The 24,934-nt window shown below is 47.8% G+C and overlaps 1 protein-coding gene across 3 annotated transcripts in view; it reads left to right on the forward strand.

The window, feature by feature from the left end:
- Positions 1–19,985, forward strand: part of CD276 (CD276 molecule) — a 40,733-nt gene extending 20,748 nt beyond the window's left edge. For 2 of the 3 annotated variants that reach the window (XM_081147837.1, XM_081147835.1), the window contains exons 2-8: positions 809–928; positions 10,248–10,586; positions 10,754–11,050; positions 14,391–14,525; positions 15,527–15,568; positions 16,987–17,022; positions 18,566–19,985. In XM_081147837.1, coding sequence (XP_081003963.1) covers positions 862–928; positions 10,248–10,586; positions 10,754–11,050; positions 14,391–14,525; positions 15,527–15,568; positions 16,987–17,022; positions 18,566–18,588 — 939 coding nt within the window. In that variant the 5' untranslated portion in view covers positions 809–861 and the 3' untranslated portion in view covers positions 18,589–19,985. The remainder of the gene's footprint in view (positions 1–808; positions 929–10,247; positions 10,587–10,753; positions 11,051–14,390; positions 14,526–15,526; positions 15,569–16,986; positions 17,023–18,565) is intronic. The other variant, XM_081147836.1, reaches the window with a different exon arrangement.
- Positions 19,986–24,934: the final 4,949 nt, after the last annotated feature.

Consider the following 24,934-nt stretch of genomic DNA (forward strand, 5'->3'; position numbering starts at 1 on the left):
TGGGGGTCAGCCACGAGAGGTCAGCTCCTTACATTTCTGATCATCTTGGTCACTCAATCTATATGTAATAAACTAGCAAATGTTCCTTCTCTCTGGGCCCCATACTCATACACCCAGCTGCCTCCTAGAACTTGCCCCTGGAAGTTTCTGCACAAACTGTGCTAACATTATGTGCCCTGTACTGAACTCTTCTCCGTCTCAATGAATACCCCACCTGGTCACTGGGTGCAAAACCATGGACCCTGACTACTCCCTTTCTCTGTCCCCACATCCTCCAGTCCTGTCTCTTTCACCCAGACCTGCTTCGTCTCTTCTGTCCAGCTTGTCTCATTTATCCTGCAGATGCCTTCAGAGTAATTTTTATGAAGCACAGCTAGGACCATATCCTTTCCTCAATTCCAGAATCTTGGTGGCTGCCAGCTGCCTTCAGCGTAAAGGCCGGACCTCTTAGTCTATGTCTAAGTCTGGCTCCAGCCTCAGCTCCTCTCCCCAAACCGATCTGAGCACATCCTTGCCCTGAGCAGGCTGACCTTGCCTCTACTTGCCTCTTTCTTATATTTGAATCTTAGTTCTGAAAGGGTGGGTCCCAGCTACCACCCCTCCCTCCCCCAGCTTAGCCTCCCCAGTGACTCAATTCCTGCCAGCATCTCTCAGAAATTCCCTCAGCAGAGAGCCTTGTGGGTGTGTGGGAAGAAGGATCTCTCAGCTGGCAGTTGCAACCTTGCCCCAAGCTGGTCCAGGGGAGATGAGGTGAGTATGCCTGGGGAGGACCTTTTGAGACAAAGGCTTCACTTCCTCTTCCTCACAGGCAGGGGCAGCCTTCCGCCACGAGAGCCCAGCTGTCAGTTGCCTCAGAGGAAGATGGGCAGTCCTGGCCCAGGTGTGCCTATGGCCACCACCCTAGGAGTGCTGTGGTTCTGCTTCACAGGTGAGGGGTGTGGTTTTAGGGCTGGAGGTGGGGGAGGGACTCGTACTCCCACCATGGGTCCTGTGGAGCCTCTCTGCCTAGCAGGGATGGGGAGGGTTTATTGAACCTCCTCCCAATCTCCCCTGTACCCTGTCCGTGCTCATTTCCACCTCCAGGATCCAATAGGCAACTTATTTTACATTTCTTAGCCTCCATTACCCCTTCTATAAAATGGCATTGTGAGCACTAATATGTCAAATGTCACCTCCTCAGCAAGGCTTTCCTGGCTACCTTGTATAAAACAGCACATCCCTCCCTGACCTTACTTCATGCTTCTTCAGCATTTATCTCCACTTGATATATTGTATGTTTAGTTCTTACTGTTTGTCTTCTTGGAGAACAAGATTGGTAGCACATAATAGGTGCTCATACACCATGTTGAATAAATGTGAACCTTCCCAAATAGAGCTTGGCACAGAGTTGGCATTCAACAATGGCCACTACTTTCATAACAATACTCTCATCTTGTATTTCAAATCCTAATCAGTACCTGTGCTCTGAGGAGGGACCGCGGTCTTCCTCCCTGGGTGAATACGAAACTTAGTTTCTGGTGCCATCTGGTGGTATAAAGAGGAAGCATCTCTACCCAACGCTGCTCTTCTCTAGAGAAAGGACTTTGGGTGATTCCTGAGGTTTCATTCCCCAAATGCGCCCTAAAAGGGGCACCCTGGTCCAGTTGGTCTCCAGTTGCAGAGCTGGCCTGTGGCATCTGGAATTGCAGGGAGAGATCTCAGTGCACTGCAAAGATTATGATACCCCCCTCTCTGTGTAATTCACAGTAAAAATACTACCATAAAATATTCTTTTCCTTTTTCCCCCGATTACCATACTATTTTCTTTATTTTTCTTTTTTTAATTGAATATATTGGGGTGGCGTTGGTTAATAAAATTATACAGGTTTCAGGTATACAATTCTACAATGCATCGTTTGTATATGGTACTGTGTGTTTACCACCCCAAGTCAAGTCTCCTTCCATCACCATTTATCTCCCCATTCCCTTCTTCTACCTCCCCCGTCCCCCCTTTCCCTCTGGTAATCACCATACTGTTGTCTGTGCCTATGAGTCTCTTTTTTTCTTTCCTTAATCCCTTCACCCTTTTCACTCAGCAGCCAACCTCCTCCCCTCTGAAAGCTGTCACTCTATTCTTTGTATCCATGAATCTGTCTCCACTTTGTTAGTTTATTTTGTTCATTAGATTCCACATATAAGTGAAATCATATGTTACTTGTCTTTCTCTGACTGGCTTATTTCACTTAATAATATCCAGGTCCATCCATGCTGTCGCAAAAGGCAAGATTTCCTTTTTTACAACTGAGTAGTATTCCATTCTGTAAGTGTACCACAGCTTTTTTATCCACTCATCTACTGATGGGCACTTGGGCTGCTTCCAGATCTTGGCTATTGTAAATAATGCTGCTATGAACATAGGGGTGCATATGTTCTTTTGAATTAGTGTTTCAGATTTCTTGAGATATATTCCCAGAAGTGGAATCACTGGGTCATAAAGCAGTTCCATTTTTAATTTTTTGAGGTAACTCCATACTGCTTTCCACAATAGCTGCACCCATCTGCATTGCCACCAGCAGTGCACTAGAGTTCCTTTTTTCTCCACATCCTCACCTACACTTGCTGTTTGTTGATTTATTGATGCTAACCATTCTGACAGGTATCAGGTGACATCTCATTGTGGTTTTAATTTGCATTCTCTGATTATTAGTGATGTTGAACATCCTTTCATATATCTGTTGGCCATCTGTATGTTCTCTATGGAGAAGTGTCTATTCAGTTCCTTTGCCCATTTCTTAATTGGATTGGATTTTTGGTGTTGAGTTTTGTAAGTTCCTTATACATTTTGGATATTAACCCCTTATCAGATGTATTGATGAATATCTTCTCCCATTCAGTGGATTGTCTTTTCATTTTGTTGATGGTTTCCTTTGCTGTGCAAAAACTTTTAGTTCAATATGGTCCCATTTGTATACTTTTTCTTTTGTTTCCCTTGCCCAAGAAGATATATCAGAACAAATATTGTTATGAGAAATGTCTGAGATTTTACTGCCTATTTTTTCTTCCAGGATATTTATGGTTTTGAGTTTAACACTTAAGTCTTTAATCCATTTTGAGTTTATTCTTATGTGTGCTGTAAGAAGGTGGTCTAATATAATTTTTTGCATGTATCTGTCCAAAACCATTTACTGAATAGACTATCTTTACCCCATTGTATGTTTTTGCCTCCTTTGTCAAATTTTCTTTTTTTTTTAATATATCTTTATTGATTTCAGAGAGAGGAAAGGAGAGGGAGAGAGAGATAGAAACATCAATGATGAGAGAGTCATTGATCAAGCCCACAACCTGGGCATGTGCCCTGACCAGGAATCGAACCCCAATCGCCTGGATCCTAGGTCGACGCTCAACCGCTGAGCCACACCCGGTCGGGCACCTTTGTCAAATATTAATTGACTTTAAAGGCGTGGGTTTATTTCTAAGCTCTGTATTCTGTTCCATTGACCTATATGCCAGTACCATGCTGTTTTGATTACTTTGGCCTTGAAATATAGTTTGATATCAGGGAGCATGATTTATCCAACTGTGTTCTTCTATCTAAAGATTGCAGTGGCTATTTGGGGTCTTTTGTGGTTCCATATAAATTTTTCAAATGTTTGTTCTAGTTCTGTGAAATACGCTATAGGCATCTTGATAGGAATTGCTTTGAATCTAGAGATTGCTTTGGGTTGTATGGATATTTTAATGATGTTAATTCTTCCTGTCCATGAACATGGTATATGCTTTCACTTATGTGTATCTTCTTTTCTTTCTTTCTTCAGTGTGTTATAGTTTTCCGAGTACGGGTCTTTTACATCCTTGGTTAAATTTATTCCTAGGTATTTTATCTTTTTAAAGCAATTGTGAATGGGATTACTTTCTTAGTTTCCCTTTCTGATAGTTTATTATTAGTGTATAAAAATGCAACTGATTGCTGGGTATTTATTTTGTATCCTGCTACTTTACTGAATTCATTGATCAGTTCTAGTAGTTTTTTGGTGGAATCTTTAGGGTTCTCTATATACAGTCATCTGCAAGTAATGACAGTTTTACTTATTTCTTTTCAATTTGGATGCCTTTTATTTCTTCTTCTTGTCTGATGGCTGTGGCTAGGACTTCCAGTACTATGTTGAATAAGAGTGGTGAAAGCAGACACCCCTGTCTTCTTCCTGATCTTAGTGGGAACACTTGTAGTTTTTGCCCATTGAGTATGATGTTGGCTCTGGGTTTGTCATATATGGCCTTTATTATGTTGATGTATGTTCCCCCTATTCCCACTTTTCTGAGAGTTTTTATCACAAATGAGTGTTGGGTTTTGTCAAGTGCTTTTTCTGCATTTAAAAACCATATGATTATATGGTTTTTATCCTTCATTTTGTTTGTATGGTGTATCACGTTTATTGTTTTGCAGATATTGCACCAACCTTGCATTCCTGGAATAAATCCCACTTGATCATGGTGTAGGACCTTTTTAATGTTTCTGGTTTGCTAATACTTTGTTCAGGATTTTAGCATCTTTGTTTATTGGGGATATTGGCCTGTAATTTTCTTTCTTTGTTGTGTCTTATTTGGTTTTGAAATTAGGATAATGTTTGGCTCATAAAATAAACTTGGGAGTCTTCCCTCCTTTTGTCTTGGAATAGTTTTGTTTTGAAATAGTTTGAGAAGGATAGGTGTTAGTTTTTCTTTGAATGTTTGGTAAAATTCACCTGTGAAGCCATCTGGTTCAGGACTTTTGTTTGTTGGGCAGTGTTTTTTTAAATTTTTTTTATTACTGCTTCAATTTCACTAGTTGTAATCTACCTATTCAGATTCTCTGATTCTTCATGATTCAGCTTTTGAAGATTGTATACTTCTAGGTATTTTTCCATTTCTTCCAGATTGTCCAATTTGTTGGCATATAGTTGTTTGTAATATTTTCTTACAAAAATGTCCTTTTTCTAAGTTCAAGAAACCTTTATGAGTGCTGTATTCAGTAAATTTTGTAAGACTGTTTGATTCTTATACTTTTTGAGTGTGCCTGTTTGGCTAGGACCCAAAGCACACAATCTAACTATGACCCAAGAATGGCATTTTAAAATAATTTGAGGTATGGGCACACCTCCCCCCAAAAAGTCTATTGGGGATCCCTTCCTAACTTTCCAGGGCTCTAAAAGAAGAGCTGGAATGGAGACAGAGGTGAGGAGGTGGAGAGGCTACAGGGTAGATCCACAGGATGGAGGGCAGGGGTGGAGCAGGAGGTTTGTCTCCGGCTGTGCCTGGGTCCTGCCCCTGGGGATGGAGTTGGCTGCTGAGATCCCTGCTCCTGTGTTCCCCTCACCCAGACTCCATCAGTAAGCCCTGTTCATTCTCCCTCCTAAATAAACCTTGAATCTGTCTCATTCTCTCCATCACCACTACCACCCTCTAAAGCTAAAGCATCATCACTTCTTACAGGGACCACTGAAATAGCCTTCTAGTCCACCCTCCACAGAGGAGCCAGAGTGAGTTTTAAGCATTGTTACCCAGATTATATCTGATTAAAGCCTCCTGGATCACTTCCCATTGCACGTCAAAAACTCTAAATTACTTACAGGTCCACAAAGCTGTCCCATCCTGATGCACACTGACTGCTTCCTGATATTGTCACATAGTAAGCTGAATCTTGACTAAGGCCCTTCTCACTTGCTGTTGCCTCTATGTGGCTCTTTGTATGTCAGGCTCTTTTCCTTTTTCTTAAATTTTATTTTTTAAAATAATTTTTGTTTTTCAATTACTGTTGACATACAATATTATATTAGTTTCAAGTGTACAACATAGTGATTAGACATATAATATAACTTATGAGGTGATCACCCCATAAATCTAGTACACTTTTAACACTATAAAGTTATTACAATATTATTGACTGTATTCCCTATTCTGTATTTTATATCCCCATGACTATTTTGTGACTACCAATTTGTACTTCTTTATCCCTTTCCCTTTTACACCCAGCCTCCCAAACCCCCTACCATCTGGCAACCATCAGAATGTTGTCTGTGTCTATCTGTGAGTCTGTTTGTGTTTTGCTTGTTCATTGATTTTGTTTTTTAGATTCCACATAAAAGTGAAATCATGTGGTATTTGTCTTCCTCTGAGTTATTTCACTCAGAATGATACTCTAGGTCCATCCATGTTGTCGCAAATGGTAAAATTTCATTCATTTTTATGGCTGAGTCATATTCCATTGTATATATGTACCACTTCTATATCCATTCATCTATTGATGGACACTTAGGTTGCTTCCATATCTTAGCTATTGTTAATAATACTAGAATGAACATAGGAGTGCATACGTCTTTTTGAATTAGTGTTTTGGGTTTCTTTGGATAAATACCCACCAAAGAGTGGAATTGCTGGGTCATTCTTTGTCTCTTGTTATAGCCTTTGTTTTAAGGTCTGTTTTGTCTGGCATAAGTATTGCTACCCCAGACTTTTTATTTCAATTCTATTTTCACAAAATATCCTTTTCCATCTCTTTACTTTCAATCTGTGTGTGTCTTTCTATCTGAAGTGAATCTCTTAAGGCACCATATGTAAGGGTCTTGTTTTCCTTTCTTTTATTATTATTTTTTGTTAATCCTCACTCAAGGATATATTTTCCATTGATTTTTAGAGAGAGTGGAAGGGAGGGCGAGCCGGGGGGAGGAGAGAGAGAGACAAACATTGATGTGAAAGAGACACATCTATTGGTTGCCCACATGTGCCCTGATTGGGGCAGGGTTCAAACCTGGAACCCAGGTACATGCCCTTGGCTGGGAATCAAACCCTCAATCCTTTGGGATGTGGGCCGATGCTCTAACCACTGAACACCACCAGCCAGGTCTTGTTTTTTTATCCATTTAGCCATCCTATGTCTTTTCATTGAAGCATTTAATCCATTTATATTTAAAGTAATTGTTGATAGATATGTAATTATTGCCATATTATTATTCACAATTTTTATCTTTTTTTCTTCTTTTTCTTCAAGAAGATCCTTTAACATTTCATGTAATACTGGTTTGGTGTGATGAGCTCCTTTAGCTTTTCTTGTCTGGGAAGCTCTTTATCTATCCTTTGATTCTAAATGATGTCTTTACTGGGTAGAATAATCTTGGTTGTAGGTTCTTGGTTTTCATCACTTTGAATATTTTGTTCCAATTCCTATAGGCCTGCAAAGTTTCCGTTGAGAAATCATCTGACAGTCTTATGGGAGCTCCTATGTACGTAACTAATTGCTTTTCTCTTGCTGCTCTTAAGATTCTCACCTTGTCTTTAACCTTTGGCATTTTAATTATGATGGGCCTTGGTGTGAGCCTCCTTGTGTTTATCTTGTTTTGGAGTCTCTGTGCTTCCTCGTCTTGTATGTCTATTTCCTTCTCCAGTTAGGAAATTTTTCTGTCATTGTTTCTTCAAATAGGTTTCACTTCCTTGCTTGCTCTCTTTTCCTTCTGGTACCTCTATGCTACAGATGTTGATACAGTTGATGTTGTCCCAGAGGTTCCTTAAACTATCCTCATTTTTTGGATTCCTTTTTCTTTTTGCTGTTCAGATTGGGTGTTTTCTGCTTTATCTTCCAAATCACTGATTTGATCCTTTGCTTCATCTATTCTACTGTTGATTCCCTTACTGCATTCTTCATTTCTAACTGGTTCTTTTTCATGTTTTCTATTTCCATTTTTATGTTCCCTATCTCTTTGTTGAAGTTTTCACTGAGGTCATTGAGCATCCTATAACCAGTGCTTTGAACTCTGCATCTGGTAGGTTGCTTGTCTCCATTGTGTTTAGTTCTTTTTCTGGAGTTTTGTTCTTTTATTTCATTTGGGACATGTTTCTTTGTTTCCTTATTTTGGCTTGCTCCCTGTATTGGTTTCTGTGTATTAGGTAGAGCTGCTATGCCTCCCGGTCTTGATAGAGTGGCCTATGTTGTAAGTGTCCTGTGGGGCCCAGTGGCATATTCTCTGTGGTCACCTGAGCCAGGTACTCCAGATGTGTCCATTGTGTGGATTGTGTGTGCCCTCCTGTTGTAGTTGAGCCTTGATTGCTGTTGGCATGTCAGTGGGAGGGACTGACACTCAGGCTGACTTGCTGTGAGGACTGGCTATGACTACAATGAAGGAACTGTTATGCAGGGGCCCACCCTATGGAACAGGATTGCTTTAGTGGGGCTCTGGTGCGTCAGGCTCTTTTTCATTCCCTTTAAATCTCAGCTTAATAGCTCTAAGAATGTACCTTACAACCATATTTAAAAGTATGGGTATTTTTTCTTTCTTGTGTAAAAACTAATCATGTCCATTTAAAAAAGAAAAAGCACTTGTGATCCTTTCTCATCAAGAGAAAACCACTATTAACATTTCAGTGTATACTTTTTTAGACTCCCATTTCAAATTTATAGAGATAATATATAATTATGGGAAAATGAAACCAGCACAGGCAGGTGTTGAGTACCTACCAGGTGTTTGAAAAGCTACCACCATACTTTCTAATTCATTGGCATGTTTTCTTCCTTCCTATCTCTAATCATACGCTATTAAGAATTTGTGGCTAGTGTGTCCTTCTCTTCCATTAAAATGTCAGCTCTGTATCGGTGTGACTTTGGTCCTATTCTCTTGCATTCCTAATTCTTACACTTGGCAAACAGTAGGTGCTTACTGTGTTTGTGTTGATTGACTGAGGACCACAATTAATAAACTTACTTTAGGTCTCAGGCCTCAAAGGATAGGTGGATGGGGCTTGGAGTTAACTCAGAAGGAGAAGGGGACTAGAGAGGCCCAGAGTGTTCCCACCCATCCTGACCTCCCCACCCCACCCCACCGACTCTGCCCCCAGGCATCGCCTTGGAGGTCCAGGTCCCTGAAAACCCCATAGTGGCCCTGGTGGGCACCGACACTACCCTATGCTGCTCCTTCTCGCCCAAGCCCAGCTTCAGCCTGGCACAGCTCAGCCTCATCTGGCAGCTGAGACACACTAAACTGCTGGTGCACAGCTTCACACAGGGCCAGGACCAGGGCAGTGCCTATGCCAACCGCACTGCGCTCTTGCCTGACCTACTGGGACAAGGCAACGTGTCCCTGAGACTTCAACATGTACGAGTGGAAGACAAGGGTAGCTTCACTTGCTTGGTGAGCATCCAGGACATTGGCAGTGCTGTGGTCAACCTGCAGGTGGCAGGTGAGCACCAGAAGGGGGTGCCCTCCATTAGCACACACCTCTCACTTCCCTAGCCCCTTACCTGCTGCCCAGCGCCAACCCATGTTATTCACAGCCCTAGACACCCTGTTCCTCCACTGTGCTCCCTCTGCCCTTGCCTTACCTTGACCTCTGCCCTTTGCCTCCCTCAAGCCCCCTACTCGAAGCCCAGCATGACCCTGGAGCCAAACAAGGACTTGAGTCCTGGGGATACAGTGACCATCACGTGCTCCAGCTACCGGGGCTACCCTGAGGCCGAGGTGTTCTGGCAGGATGGGCAGGGTGTACCTGTGGCAGGCAATGTGACCACATCGCAGATGGCCAATGAGCAGGGATTGTTTGATGTGCGCAGTGTTCTGAGAGTGGTGCTGGGTGCTAATGGCACCTACAGCTGCCTGGTGCACAACCCTGTGATGCAGCAGGACTCTCACGGCTCCGTCACCATCACGTCCCACAGAAGTCCTGCAGGTTTTTTTGCTTTAATGTCCCCCTGAGGGAGGGAGGTCTTGGCCCTATTAGGGGCCAAAGGATCTGAATCTAGTTCCCCACTTTCAGTCTCCCAGAACAGTGCCATACCTAGTAATAACAGGAAAGGGAAATAGAGTGGGTAGTGGAGACCTTATCATGGTGGTAGGTGGTGAGGGCGATGGTGACAGGCCTTCTTGGCTCTCTGGGTCTCCCGACTCAGGGCTCTGGAGACTTCTGGAAGGATGGAGAAGCATTCAGATCTCAGCAGGGATGAAGGAAAGGCGAGGGAAATGAGTCCTAGCTGGGAGGAAGGGTTTGCTAGGACCAGAGGCGGTCCAAGTCTGCCCCCCGGAATGGACCTTGTCAGGCCAAGGCCAACCTGATGTGAATTTTGTCAGATTAGGAAGACTCCATGTCTGGGAGTCCTGAGACTCAATCTGCTTTTGGGTGTGGGGAGAAGATGGGAAAATGAAGGGGGCCTGGGGTTGATTGGGGAGGAGATCTGGGAGGCTACAGGGTGGTAACCTAGAGTGTTGCCACCCTTCCTCACTACCCTGCTCCTCCAACCTTGCCCTCAGGCGCGGTGGATGTCCAGGTCCCTGAAGACCCTGTGGTGGCACTGGTGGGCACCGATGCTACCTTGCGCTGCTCTTTCTCACCTGAGCCCGGCTTCAGCCTGGCGCAGCTCAGCCTCATCTGGCAGCTGACAGACACCAAACAGCTGGTGCACAGCTTCACGCAAGGCCGGGACCAGGGCAGCGCCTATGCCAACCGCACTGCGCTCTTCCCTGACCTACTGGCGCAGGGTAATGCATCCCTGAGGCTTCAGCACGTGCGCGTGGCTGATGAGGGCAGCTTCACTTGCTTCGTGAGCATCCAAGACTTTGGCAGTGCTGCTGTCAGCCTGCAGGTGGCAGGTGAGCACCAGAAGGGGGTGCCCTCCCCTTGACACACTTCTCTTATTTCCCTGACCTCTTACCTACTGCCCAGTGCTGAACCCTGTTATAGCCCCAGGTGCCCTGTTCCTCCACTGTGCCCCTCTGCCCTTGCCTTTTCTTGACCTCTGCTCTTTGCCTCCCTCAAGCCCCCTACTCGAAGCCCAGCATGACCCTGGAGCCAAACAAGGATCTGCGGCCTGGGGATACAGTGACCATCACGTGCTCCAGCTACCGGGGCTACCCTGAGGCCGAGGTGTTCTGGCAGGACGGGCAGGGTGTACCTGTGACAGGCAATGTGACCACATCGCAGATGGCCAATGAGCAGGGATTGTTTGATGTGCGCAGTGTTCTGAGAGTGGTGCTGGGTGCTAATGGCACCTACAGCTGCCTGGTGCGCAACCCTGTGCTGCAGCAGGACTCTCACGGCTCCGTCACTGTCACAGGTAGGGGACTGATGAACAGCTGGGGAGGATGGAGGGACCCACCCCTTCTTTTCTAGACCCTGGACTGGAATATAGATAGTACGGATGCTCAGAAGACTTGAAAGATCATTTTCATACATTTTAGGTGTCCCAAACTCTCCCCCAAGAAGTCCTTAAGGGACTTGTCTTAATGAGCTGATAAGAAGCATTTGTCATTTGCTCTCCTAGGAGCACCTTAGTGGCACTTATGCTTCTTATACAGGGAACCAAGTACCTGCCTGGAATCCAAGGTGTGGATGGGAGTTCTGGGACGGCCCCAAGGCATGGTCCAGGGACCTGGTAAGGGAGTGTTTTCCTATGGGAACTTCTCTGGGTGATGGGAAGGCTTTGCTGCATCCATGGGCGCCATCTGATTCTGAAGCCCTGAGAGAGGTGGGCTTCTACAGGTGGTCAGTCCCCAGCAACCCATCAATGTCATCTCCTCTATAATTGAGCTCTCAACCCAGGCAGCCGTTGGAATGGCTGGGGCTCTCTCTGCTGCTCCCATGTGGTCAAATACTAGCTTGATGCCACAATCTCTGGTTTGGAGGTCCTAGCACAGACACCATTCCCCTTCCTTGAGCACCCACCTCAGTGGGCATCCCTTGTGCCTGGAGATGTGAAGTGGGCTCAGGCCTGCACGCAGGCCAAAGGGGCAGTCTTCCATCTGTGTTTGAATCTCAGTCTGGCTCCTCACTTCCTCCCCATGGGCCAGTTGACCTTTCCCAGGGGCCTCCCCACATATTCTGGGGTCAGCACAGCAGGTTCTGTCCTGTTTTCTCCCACCCAGCCCACCCAAGTCCTGATTTGCACCTGGTCCCCAGTTTCTGCACAAGCCTCAGGATTCGCTGACTTATTCCTGTCTGTCTTCTCCTCCCTAGCGAACCTGGGCTTTGCAAGGCCTTCACTTATCTTCTAGGCATTCAGACTCAATCCTTCTCTTTCAGGTGTTTCCTTCCTTCAAGGCTGTGTTTCCTGTGCCCAGCCCCTCCCCAAGATTGACCCCACCCTATTCCTGGAGACCCCCTGGGTTGCTGCTCTTTGTGTGGCAGTCACTGCCCCAAGCTTTTGGATGTTCTGAGGGGTCTCCTTGACCTTTTAAAGAGCAGCATATTGTCTGGTGTGTTTGCAGGAGAGAATCAGAACTATCAGATAGTGAGATTGACTGGACTGGTCAAGAGAATTCTCCAGGGACAGGTGGGAGTTGAGAGGACCTTGAAGGATTGGTGGGCTTCCTGGTAATTTGCACACGGGTGAATTGGGTATTTGTCACACTGTGCAGAAAGGCCTTGTCAGTATAAATGTAATTGCAGGGAGAATGTTTATCCCACTAAAGACAAAAATCTTTACTTAAAACTTTAGTAACTAACATTCAAAGTGCTTTCATTCACAGATGAGGAAACTGAAGCTCTGGGAGAAGAGAGGACTTTCCCCAAGCCACAGACTAGCACAGTGGCTCTGGCTCTTCTGGGGGTTAAGCATCTCTTTGAAAATTGGATAAATGATAAATGAAGTAGTTTGCATTTAAATTTTGAGGGTGTATGGCCCCTCTAAACTCATGCATTGGGGGTCTGTCAACCTTGGCTCCAGGACCCTGCAGCGAGCAGATGAACCAGGACCAGAATTCAGCTCCTAGCCTCTCAGTCTAATTTTCTCTCCTCTGCTCCACCCAGCCTCCTGTTTTTGTTAGAGCAGGTCTGGCCTACTTTGGATCGTTGGCCTGTATTTTGCTTTGGGCAGCTTTGTGCCTTGTAAAACATTCTGGGATTCAGACTTTCAGTCTTGTAGCCTAGTCTCTCCACACCTCCTGAAGGTTAGTGAAGTTGAGTGTGCTGTGTGCAGGGCCTTTATGGAGCAGGCACTGTATGTGGAGCCTGAAGACACAGATCTGAGCCCTGCTCTTTTATTGATTGAATGAGGGCAACTCTGACCTGTATTCCAGGCGCCAGCCTAGGGTGAACACAGAAAGAGTGTCTCTGTCCCCCTGGGTATTTCTCTGGCTCTACTCTGTCATTGCTACAGGAGCCCCTCCCTGGGCTCCCCAGGGGTTTCATAGACTGGCCCTCCTGACCCCTCATATCAGCTGCTGTCCCCACCTCCTGCTTATCGGGTGATGAGTTCCTTTGCTTCCAATGCCCAGAGCGGCAACTTTGCCAGCGATGCCAGCTGAAAGTGACATCTACTGCAAATGCCCATCTACTGCAAATGCCCGTGTCTATGCCAGGACCTCCACTGCTCAGGGCACTGCTCTCGGTACAGCTGTCACCTTTCACAGGAGCCACTGGCCCCCAGGCTGCTAATGCCTGGGGTGCTTCTGTTCGCCAGAGAGCACAGGAAAGCAGCACTGTGTCTGGTTAGATTTGTCGTACCTTCCCAGGACGCAGCAGGGGCCCAGGGCCTGGGCTGGAGGATGGCACGCTCAGAGCAGCGGCTGGCCTCGCCCAGGTGTGGGCACTCCAGCTCCTTCCGTCTGCCTTGAGAGCGTTAACAGAAGGCCCTCAGCATTTCACACCATGGCAGGCTCCTCACTCTGGCGCCATCAGTGCCCATCCTCAGCGACATGCAGGGCCTGCAGACACTTTCTGTAAAGGGCTGGATAGTAAATACTTTAGGCTTTGCGGGCCATGCACCATCTCTTGCTGCTGTTCCTTTTCCATCTTCTTCTGTTCCGCCCTTTCCATTTTTTGGTGACCCTTTACAAAAATTAGCTCACAGGCTATACAAACACAGGCCATAGGCCAGATTTAGCTGACAGGCCTTAGTTTGCCGACTCCTGAGCAGTCAGGGAGGGCCTCCTGAGGAGGTGGACTTAAGCTAGGTGGAGAGCTTGTGAGCACTTTTTAGGTCAGGGAAACTGACAGCAATGTATGGGGGCTGTAGGGAGCCGGTTGTCTCTGCAAAGAATGGTCAGACACCTGTTTGGCTGGAGCAGAGGTTCCTTTAGTGGAATTAGGTACAAAGGCTGGGGAGGGTAAGCAGCAGCTAGATTATCAAGGTCCTTGGATCATCTGAAAAAGATCAAAGCATTATTCTCAGGTCAGGAGGGAGCCATAGAAAGTTCTTAAGCATCACCAGTGGCAGACTCTTTAACCCTGCCAGGTTGAGGCATGTTCACACCAGCTATGGCTGTGTTAGGGTTTGGAGGGTGTATGGATGAGCAGGGGAGAGGCATGCGAACTTAAGTGAGCTCTGTGCATAAGTGTTGGGGTCCAGAGAGGGCGGGAGCTCCCCCATTTACACCTTGGAGCCAGAGGGTACTGTCCTCATGGCTGTGGGGCCAAACATGATGATTTCTCCCCATTCTCTCTACTGCCCCTCCCAGGACAGCTCATGACATTCCCCCCTGAGGCCCTGTGGGTGACGGTGGGACTCTCCATCTGTCTTGTTGCACTGTTGGTGGCCCTGGCCTTTGTGTGCTGGAGAAAGATCAAGCAGAGTTGTGAAGAGGAGAATGCAGGTGAGAGGGGGTATGCAAATGTGCGTGCACATGTCCTTGGGTATGCCGGTGTGCCTGTGACATCAATATGAGTGTTACTTTCCAGTGACAGAATGAATGTGGGTGCACCAGTGGGGCTAGATTGTGTGTGTATGACCTTGAGGCTGAATATGTCCTGTGTGTGTAAACAAGTGAGTCTGCCTGTGAGTGTGCAAGTATAGCAAGTTGAGTGTGTATATGAGTGTGACTGGAAGTGAGTGGTGGATGTGTAAGGCAGAAGGGTAAGGAGGTGATAGATATGTCTGTGCTAACAAGTGTGACTGTGAGAGTATAACTCCCACTGGTGTGTCTGTGAGTGAGAGCACAGGTTTAGAACATGGAAATTTAGCACAAGTGTGAATGTTCATGGGTTTGGGGTCACTATGTGAGGGTGTGTCTGCCTCAAGGGAGCAGAGCTGGGCTGGGGTTGGTATATCAGTGGATGGGTGGCTTGACCTTGGTAGGTGAGTAAGTTGACGCTGTTGAGTGGCAGGTGAGGGAGTGGACGTTGGTGAGTGGGTGAGTTGACCCTGATGGGTGGTACACAGGTTAACAGAGGTTTTTTTGGGTAAACATGAGAGTTGATGGTGAGAGGTAAAGACGACGCTGTCAGGAGGACAGTGAGCATGTGACTAGGGAAGAGGCTGGCCAGTTGACGAGTGGACGGTAGATGGGTGGGGGTACATGTTGGAGGGTGGTGGTTGACTGGCTTGGGGGGTGAGGGGATAGGTGAGATGATGGGTCGCAGACTGCTGCAGGCGAGTCGGTGGTCCTTGGCTAGGTGAGTGATGGGCTCCACGCTGGGAGCTCTTTTATCCTGCCCCAGGGCCCTGCTCTGCTCTACTTGCCCTCAAGCTCTGACTCTGTATCCAACACTTTATCAGAGGTCATCCCTGCTTCCCATTTACCCCCTCTCCTGCACCCCGGGTAGGGAAGTGCAGTTATGGAAATGGGGCTGAGAAAGTTTTTGTTTGCTCTTCCAGGAGCCGAAGACCAGGATGGGGATGGAGAAGGATCTAAGACTGGTAAGTCTAAGCTTGTAGCTGGCCTTATTGGCTGAGGAAAGGACATGGGGACAGGGGAGAGGACTTCAGGACATGAAGGAGCCACATTTGCCTGAGGTTGAATGAAGTGTGTCCTGTGAACTGAGGCCTCCCCACCCAGGTGAGTCTAGTCTCTGCCCAGCATTAGGCCTGGAGATGGATCTCCCCTGATTCCTTCCCAGGTGCTGTTTCACTTCCCCTGCCTACTTCTATCCATCTGCCAGCCAGCTCCACCCCTAGAGACCCTGGACTGTGGGGTCTGGTGGATTCCTAGGGGAGGGGGAAGGGCTCAGAGGATAGGGCAGCCTGAGTTTCAGTTTCAGCTCCTGCTCATATAAGCTGAGTGGCCTTGAGCTATGCTTCTCTGGGCCTCAGCTTCCTCATCTCTCTCAGTTTCCTCATAATAGCTGCCTCCCTTCATTGGTTGTGTGGGTTTGATTAGATGAGATGATGTTTATAAATGGCCTAGTATCATACCTGGTGCCTAGTAAGTAAGTGCTCAGTACCTTGGAATCCTGTTACTAGGCACATAGTGTAAGATAGTCCCATTCTGGCCAGAGGTTAGGTAACTCTGGTCAAAGTGCTTTGCTCCTCCGGGCTTCAATTTCCTATCTGTAACCTGATGACACCAGAAGCTTGTTTTGAATCTCTCCGGAGTGACTGGATAGGAAAGCGGTTTGCAAAGGTCATGGTGCTGTGGGGACACAAACTGGGAGCCCAGCAAGGGTTGGGTGCCAAAGGTGCTAGTGTCCTGTGGCCATGGTGGCTTCATTGCCTTCCCTTCTGGCTCCTGGGCTGGGAGAGGCATGTTCCTGCTGAGCCGTTTAGGATGATGCCAGTTGACACCAGTTCCCTCCCCACACCCATAGAAGGAAGGGCAAGAATTTGACACCTGGGACTGCTATAAATTATGCCAGTTAATTCTCTGCCTTTGGTGTCTGGGTGTGGACACAGCTCTGGGATCAAGCCTCCTTTTTTCACACTCAGAGGCAGATGTAGTTGACAGAAGGGAGGAGAGAAACTGGTGGCTTAGAGATTTGGTCAGTGTCTGTTCCACATGGTCCTGGGGACAGCTGCAGCCCCCTCTAGCTCCTTACTTCACTGTATTTGTGGAGCAGATACATCTCTAGTTCACTGGAGGGCAGAGTAGTTGTTCGCATTCTATAGATGCAGAAAACTGAGGCCCAGAGAGGGGAGTGATAAGCCACAGAGTGGAGCTGGAACTTGGGACAGCAGCCTGGGGCCCCTTCCCTGGTGCTATGATGTTCCCCCCACTCTCCTGCCTCCTCCTCCCAGTCCCTCTGACCCTCGCTTCCTAAGCTCCTATCTCTCTACCCCACCCTCTACCCCACCGCTTTCCACAGTGCCCCCCTCACCATGTGCTCCTTCCTTTTTTGCAGTCCTGAGGCCTCTGAAACACTCTGAGAACAAAGAAGGTATGACATGTGGTGCTTGAGATTGTGTGTGTGTGTGCGCACCTGTGCGTAGGAGGCAGAGAGGGTCATGGGGAAGAGATTATCACCCCTTACTAGTGACCTGCTCCCCTCACCCAAGTAAAGTGGCAGAGGGTGGAGTAACCAAGGTCCCAGCTGCTCTATTAGGACACAGATATGACAGGCTTAACTAGGACAAGAGCTTATTTCTCTCTCCTGTAACAGTCTAAGCATAGGTGATTTTAAGGCCACCAATGTCCTGGAGCCAGCTTCCACTTACCTGGTTTCTGCCCTCTTCAACTTGATGCTTCTGTCCCCAAGTCCACATGGCTGTTCCAGCTCCCACACACCTGCCCCAAGGCCCCAAAGCAGAGGGGGAAGAAGAAAGGGAGTACGGCTTTTTCTAGGGCTTGAGACATAGCTCATGGCACTTCTGTCTACATCACATTGGTCAGAATCTATCACATGATCCCTAACTCAGGTGAGACTAGGAAATGTGGTTTTCAGCTGGGCAGCCACCTGGTACATAGGTGGTTAGTAAATGTTAACAATCATTGGTATTCACGTTATTATAACAAGAAGTTACATTAGGAAATGGTTGGTTGGAGGTTAGTTTGAGATTCTTTCTTCTTGAGTAACCAACAGCCACATCTATGTATGTATGTATGTTTGTGTATAAATATGTGCATCTCTGTGTGTGTTTCTGTGTGTATTTTGAGCAAAATATTTCTTGATGCAAAATCTTGCCACTAAATCTGAGTGACTTCCACCTAGAAAATCAAGGTTGGTTGCCAAAGGTTATGGAGCCTTAGATTTTTTTCAAGTCATGTTGGTGTCCGTTAGAAATTCCTGGATGCTCATCCCTGTGTTTAGCTTTCCTCTGGGCCCCGGGCTCTGGACTTGCTGGGTAAGCACAGGGGCAGTCCCCAGGAGGGAGAGCTATTTTCCCAGATAGACAGACCTTAAAAGAATGGAAGAGGGAAGGGTGGGGTCACACATGCCCCTGCCCTCCTTCTAAACTCTCCATTCAGGCCATGGAGTGGGGTGAGGCCAGGGCTGTGAATCCATGAGGTGCCCTCTACATGGAGACAAGAAGCCAGGGGGAAGGAGGTTCACCAAAGCATGGCTGTTAGGGAAATCGGTGTGGGAAAGAGAAGTTGGAAAGGGTTTCCTGCTAGTGGATGGAAGTGAACCAGGCAGGGAGAGATGGGAAGGGAAAAGTGTGCCAGGCAAAGGCACCCGTGGGAGGGAAGTGTTTGGGATGAGTGGACCCGTGGGGATTGAGCAAGGCTGGCGAGGACTGGGCAGTCTCCCTCAGGTGCCCTGTGGTCTGTCTGATGCCCAGCTCCTGTGTTTATGTCTTTCTGGGCCTCAGGGCAGTGCTTAGCACAGGGGGTTGCGAGCTGGACTTCTGTGGCCACTCTCACACACACTCCCCATCCTGAAGCATAGGACCATGTGCCTGGGGTTCTGGCATTGTCTCAAGAGTGGAACTCTTGCACTTAATGCTTTTCCCCCTTTTCTTTCTTCCCATAATGAAATTCAGGTGATGGACAAGAAATAGCCTGACCAGAAGGACCAGGGAGCTGCTGTCCCTGTCCTGGGCTTCCCGCTCTGGCTGCACTGGGGCCTCAGTGTGATCCCTGGGCTGGGGCTTCCCTGCCCCCAACAGATGGCTCCCACCCTGGCGGGTCTACTCATTCTGCAAAGGATGCGATACATAGACCACTCATAGCCTCATTTCTCCAATGGACATGACTCCCAAGTCATCCTGCTGCCTTATTTCTTATGGACACAATACACAGACCACCCAACCACCTTGTTTCTCCAGTGGATATGCTACATGGACCGTCTGGCTGTCTTTTTTCTCTAGAGCACACAATATTCAGACTGAGCCCCTCCCTTGTTTCTCCAAAGACATGACATATAGTCACCCCTTGCCTTGTTTCTCCAGTGGCCCTGATACACTAGTTATCACTTCCCAGCCTTCCTCTGACCTGTCTGTAATCCCATGTCCTCAGACTAGGGCACTGCAGCCTCAGCATCTCCTTGAGTCTAGTGGTGTTCCTCTTGCTTTCTCCCATGCTGGCCCCCAAGGTTGGCCTTTCCTTCCCCTACTAAGTGAAGACAGGTCCCCTCCCCAGGCATGCATAGACACACAGGTGCACGTGCTGGAACATGTACAGACTTCCCCTGGTCCAATCTCTTTCCATGATGCCCTGGTCTGTACCCTGTGAGTCCTCCTCTGCCCACTGTCCCCACGGGAAACATGTGCTGGTCACACTGGGTCTCAGGGGGGCCAGGTTCTGTCCCTCTGCTTTTTCTGCCTTTTGTTTACCCATTCAAGTAATGTTCAGTGAGCACCCATGGGGTGTGGGCAATGTGTTAGGTGTGGTGAACCCTCCTTGAAAAGACAAGGAGCTTGCCCTTCAGCTAGAAACCTGTGAGGAAATAGCGGTTCATGAGAGGGCCTTCTGCCTTGCTCCCTACTGTACTCCTCTTCTATGCCCCAGCTACCTAGGTACCTCACCCCCCATGCCATCCCTAGGTCTTACCCAGAGTGGCAGGGGGGTGGGTAGAAACCTGGAGAAAGGGATGGAGCCTCTCGCTACAGCTGGTGAGAAGCTGATGGTCCCCAAGGTGTCTTTCCAGGATGAGCAGGTGGGCACTCAAGCAAGGCCCAACAGACCCCAAGAGCCCAACAAAGAGGAAACCTGGGGCCTCTGGGGCCGGATATAGCCCCCCCACCATGGTGCTATTCTGGGGCTGGGCAGACATCTCCTGGCCTGTCTCTGGCCAGCCCCTAGCCTCTGCTAGAATAAACTTCTGATATTCTAATGTCCACCCACTGACATATCCCTTCACCAGAAATGGAAGATGTGGGGATTTATCATTTAAATGTGGGACTCAGAGGAATTTTGTTAACTGGGGGTGTATTTGGGTAAAAATAAATGCCTTTGTAGAAAGCTTCTTCTCTGTGAAGTGTATGGAAACAGAGCGGGCAACAGGACTCAGCAGGAAGGATTTCTTCTTGGCCATCGCAGCTGGATTGGATCTCCTTTCTCACACCATCCTTACAGCACTGGGTCTCCGGAGCCATGTGGCTCCTTCCCTGGCCTCAGTTTCCCTCTTGGTAAAGTGAAGTTTGCCATACAGAAAACCAGTCCCTTTGGTTACTGTGTAGGGCTCCATCCACTCCTAAAACACCCCCTAATTTTTTGTCTCAGAAGATTCCAGCCCTAGGTTGTTTAGGGCCTCTGCTAATGCCCCATTTTGCAGATGGAGAAGCTAAGACCCAGTGAGAAGTAGACACCAGGAAAGGAGTTCTGCATGCTGTTCTTGGCTGACCCAGTGGAATGGGCACCAGGCCTGAGTCAGAGTTCCAGGACCTCGTTCTGCCTTGAGCAAGGCATTTGGCTTCCCTGGGCCTTACTTTTGTTATATGAAAAGTGGGCCTGAGGTTTCCACCACTTTGCACTTCCAAAGACTGAGAAGGGGGCGGTGAACGTGGCAGGCAAACAGGCATCCAGAGAACCACGTTCGGGCTGTGGGACACTGTGCTCATTTGCCCCTGGGGCATTGAATCTCAGCACCAGCCATTTGGCCCCAGAGCTCCGCAGGCCCCGGGGTGGCCGGAGGAGCCAGGGCTGGGGGTCAGGACACTTGACTTTTGTTCCTGGCTCTGCTACTAACTTGTGACCAAGTCCTTCATACTTCTGAACCTTAATTTTCTTATCTATTAAGTAGGGGTGACAAGTCCTCTTCTGAAAAGAACGTGACATTCTTTACTAACTGGAGCACTTGTTATAAAGTAGGTGGTCCTGGGAGTAAGACGGTCACCTTGATTGAAGTTCCACCACTGGTTTTAGAATCAAAAGGTCCATGAGAGTCTCTGCCTTGCTTCCCCCATCCCCAACTTCGAGTCTGCTCACTTCACTGGGCTTCAACCCCGTCTATAAGGTGGGATGATGGTAGTTCATTTCATAGGACTGTTGTGAGGGCGGGACAGGCAGTGGGTAAGAATACCCTGCAAACTATAAAGTGCTGGGCACACAGGCGGCCTTATCTTTCCTCCCCTGCAGATGAGGCTGCACATTCATGCTCCCTATGTGATTTTGTAGGTAAAGTGCCATGGCCCAGAACAAGCTGTGTGAACCAGTTTGCCCATCTGTAAAACAGGTACAATTACCAGTGCCTTTTCTTTCTGACAGGGCTGTGTTAAGGCTTAGAGGTGACACTGTATTAAGTGCTTCTGGGAGCAACCCAGCAGGTAAGAGACTTGCCTGGGGTGGGGGTGGGGGGTGAGGAAGGTGGCCACTAAGTCCCCAGTGACAAGTACCCCAGAGAGCAGTATTTTTAGCTTCCCTTTCTGGGCAAAGCTCCAACTCCTGCATTTTAATGGAGAAATAATTCTCACAGTGCGACAAGCTGTAGCCTGCAGGTGTCACATCCATATTAAAAAGGGGGAACAGAGCAAGGGTTCATTTGCCTAGCTTGAGGTGTGACCGGAATTCACCTCCAGGATCAATTGTAGCCAAGGCTGTGAAGACTAATTAGTGTATCTGACCACTCAGAGGGAGGACACTGGGTGGGAGTGAAAACAGCATGGCCAGGGGCCCTGAGTCCTACCTTTCAACCTGCTTATTCCTTCTTCAGCGTGCTCTACTTCTGCTCACAGACGTGAATGGTGCCTTCCAAGGGGGTCAGTTCAGGGGGAAGCACCTGACCTTGCTCATCCCAGGAGGCAGTTGAGTGGGATGCTGGTCCTGTGGGCCAGTGAGCAGAGACCATGGCTGACCTGAGCTGGGCCATGTCCACATATCCTGTTGCAAAGCCCAAGTCTTAAACTGAGATATGGAGCCAAAGTTTGCCCCAAGTACCCATACCTCAAGCCTTCAAGGGCAGGGAACCCACAGAGAAGCTGGAGGCTGACATGAAGTGAGGAGCCAGAATGGATGGCAGTGGGGGGCAGCAGATTCAAATGCCACAAATGCAAACAATAGAGAAATGTGTAAAGTGTTTGTCCTCACCTCCAGTCCCCCTACTCAGAGGGAAGCACTATTAAAGGTTTGCTGTCCTTCCAGACTTTTCTCCAGGTTGTGTATTTACAAAAATGAAGTCATACGTATTCTGCAACTTCTTTGGTTTTTTCTTTATCATCCTCCCAAGTCAGTTCTGTTTTTTTACTTTTTAAATGAGGTGTAACATCTATCTAGTGTTTAAAAGACACTAGTTCTCAGTGTATAGCTCCATGAATTTTCACACAAGTATCTCTACCCATGTAACCATCATCCAGGTCAAGATATAAAACGCTTAGAATCCAGAAAGTTCCCCAGAGCCACTTTGTTATTGCTTGTGGATTCCAAAGAAATAACACAGAGGACTGGCTGTGAAAGACATGGGTTTATTATGTGTGCACAGTTGGCAGCCAGCCAGTGAAGTCTCTGAGACATAGGCTTTCTCAGCACACGGTTATATAGAGTATAGAAAACAAAGCAAACTGGGCATACGGGGGCACGTGCTCGCACATAAGCTGTGTGAGATCAAAATGCTAGCTGTTTCTTTGCAGTTTATAGTCCCGGCTCACATCTAGAAGCAGTTTCTCTTTGGCAGTTTCTTGACTGAGGAGCTGGCCAGGCTCCCAAGGTTGGTCCCAGTCCACTTACAGATGGCCTTCATCATATTCCCATAGGGTCAGAGGGGGAGTTGGAGCTTGGGAAGGGGCCCATGTTTTCACATACCACACACCCTTCCGAGTCAATAGCTCCACCAGAGATACTATTCTGGCTGTTCTCACCATAGATTCTTTTTGCTTGTTCTTTAACTTCATATAAGTGGAATCCTCTAGTATATACTATTTTGTGTCTAGCTTCTTGCAAAGACCTCCCTCATTCTATTTAAATAGTTACATAGTATCTCATGTACTACTGTTCTAGAATATATTTTAAATGTTGGTAGAGTTACCATTTGTTTGGGCTGCCTTTATAGCCAGTCCCTGTGGCAGCAAGAATGTGTAAAAAAAGAACATTTAGACCACTAGCAAAACTGATTCTAGACAGGGCAGGAAGGGTGCTGGGAATTCCCACCCCAGCGGGTCAGGGACCTGGGGGGTGGAGCCTAACTCAGCAGTGGATGGGCCTGTGGTCATCTCTTCCTCTCCCACATGCTTCCTTTCCCTTCAGCATCTGCCTTGTGGCGGTGGCTGCCTCAGTTCCGGGAAGCTATGTTCACGTTTCTGGGATGCCAGTCCTGGAGGTGAGTGTTATGCCCCCTGCTGGATGGGGTGGTCTGAGTGTGTGCCGGGGCTGGGCTAAGCCCTGCATCCTACACCTGGAATACCTGACCATAATGGATGGGGGCGATTCATCAGCACCTCCCTGGGTACAGGTGCCTCAGAGCAAGTTAAATCTCTTGCACTTGTGTCTGAGGATGTTCCTAACCTGCCATTTGGCTCCACCAGCTCCAGGTAATCAATGGTGACACTATTTCATCACTAATGAGGTGGTACTTGTTACAGCACAGGAAACCCTGGGTCTCATGGGGCAAACAGAGTGCCTGTGGCCTTGGTCCTCAGCCTTTCCCCAGCATCTGAGCAGCAAAATAGCTCCCTCCCCTCAACCTCACTCAGCTGACATGATTTCTCCACCTCCACCCCACCCCTGCCATCTTCTGGACATGTTTGTTTCATCATTGCCCTTTTAGATTGAGGCCCTGCATGGATTGTAATATTTCAGCCTCTCACCTCCTTGATCTTGTGTGCCCTGCTCCTAGTCATACAGCTCTGGATCCCATTAATCCAGTGGTTCTTAACCCTGGCTGCACATTAGAATCACTTAGGAGATTTTTAATAATAGAGGTACCTGGGCTCCTTACCTAGAAGTTCTGGTGCAGTTGGTTGAGATCCTTGCTAAGTATTTCATGTCCATACCCCAAGGGCTCTAGCCAGCTTTAAAAGTTAATGCAAAATAAGATTCAGAGGACAACCCTGATTGAGACCAGGCACCTGAGATAAGCCAGCTCTTCTCAATGATCACTGACTAGTCCAAGAGGTGTTTGTTTTCTCACTAAAGGATGCACGGAAAATATAGGTGCAAGGAAGTTTGAGGGACACAATCATAGTTGGTGCAGAGAAGAAGGGGGCTGTTCCTTGTGTTGTGGGGTGCAGGGGAGAGCAGAAACCCTGAGTCCCTGCCCTTGGTCAGACCAGGTACCCAGGCTCTGGCGGAGTGAGGAAGGGTGGCATAGATGATTGCTCAGTCCCTTTCAGTTCAGTATAGGAAATGAGGGGCCCTCCCCCATCCCTTTCTCCCTGTCTCTCTCCCATGTCATCCCCAGGCCTCCAGATGTGCACAGTTATGTGGCTGGTTCTGGTTCCCTCCCTCCCTCTAGCACCGTGTTTTCCATGAGGCGAGGACCACCTGTCTTGCTCCCTGCAGCTGTCAGTCTGTGTGTGTGCACCAGGCTCAAGAAAGCAGCCTGCACAGTCTTCCTGCTTTCTTCCCTCCCTGTCTCAAATTTGCTTCTGCTCCAGGATATCCTGGGGCCTCTACTGTTCTGCAGACCTGCCATATCCAGAGTACCAGAGTGGAGCCTCTCTCCTCCACCGCTGCACCCACTGCCCTCCTGCAGGTTTCTGGCCTCTAGTCTTTCCTCAGGTCTCAAAATGTATCTAGCCAGGGTTTACCTACTTAGTCTCGTAATTCACAGGCCGTCAGGCTGCCATCCTGCCTCTTGTGCTTCAATATTCCCTCCTAAACAGTTTCTGCAGAATGTGATCCCTAGCCTTAGGGTGCTGGCAGGAAGCACCGACATGCATCTCTGCCAGCCACTGAACTGACATTCTGCCTCATTTGCTAAGATATCTTAGTGTAATTTGCTTTTAGTAAATGGGCGCACTGCTTCTTGATCGTCCAGC

The sequence above is a fragment of the Miniopterus schreibersii genome, assembly GCF_964146895.1.
Source record: "Miniopterus schreibersii genome assembly, chromosome: 1".
Lineage (NCBI taxonomy): Eukaryota > Metazoa > Chordata > Mammalia > Chiroptera > Miniopteridae > Miniopterus > Miniopterus schreibersii.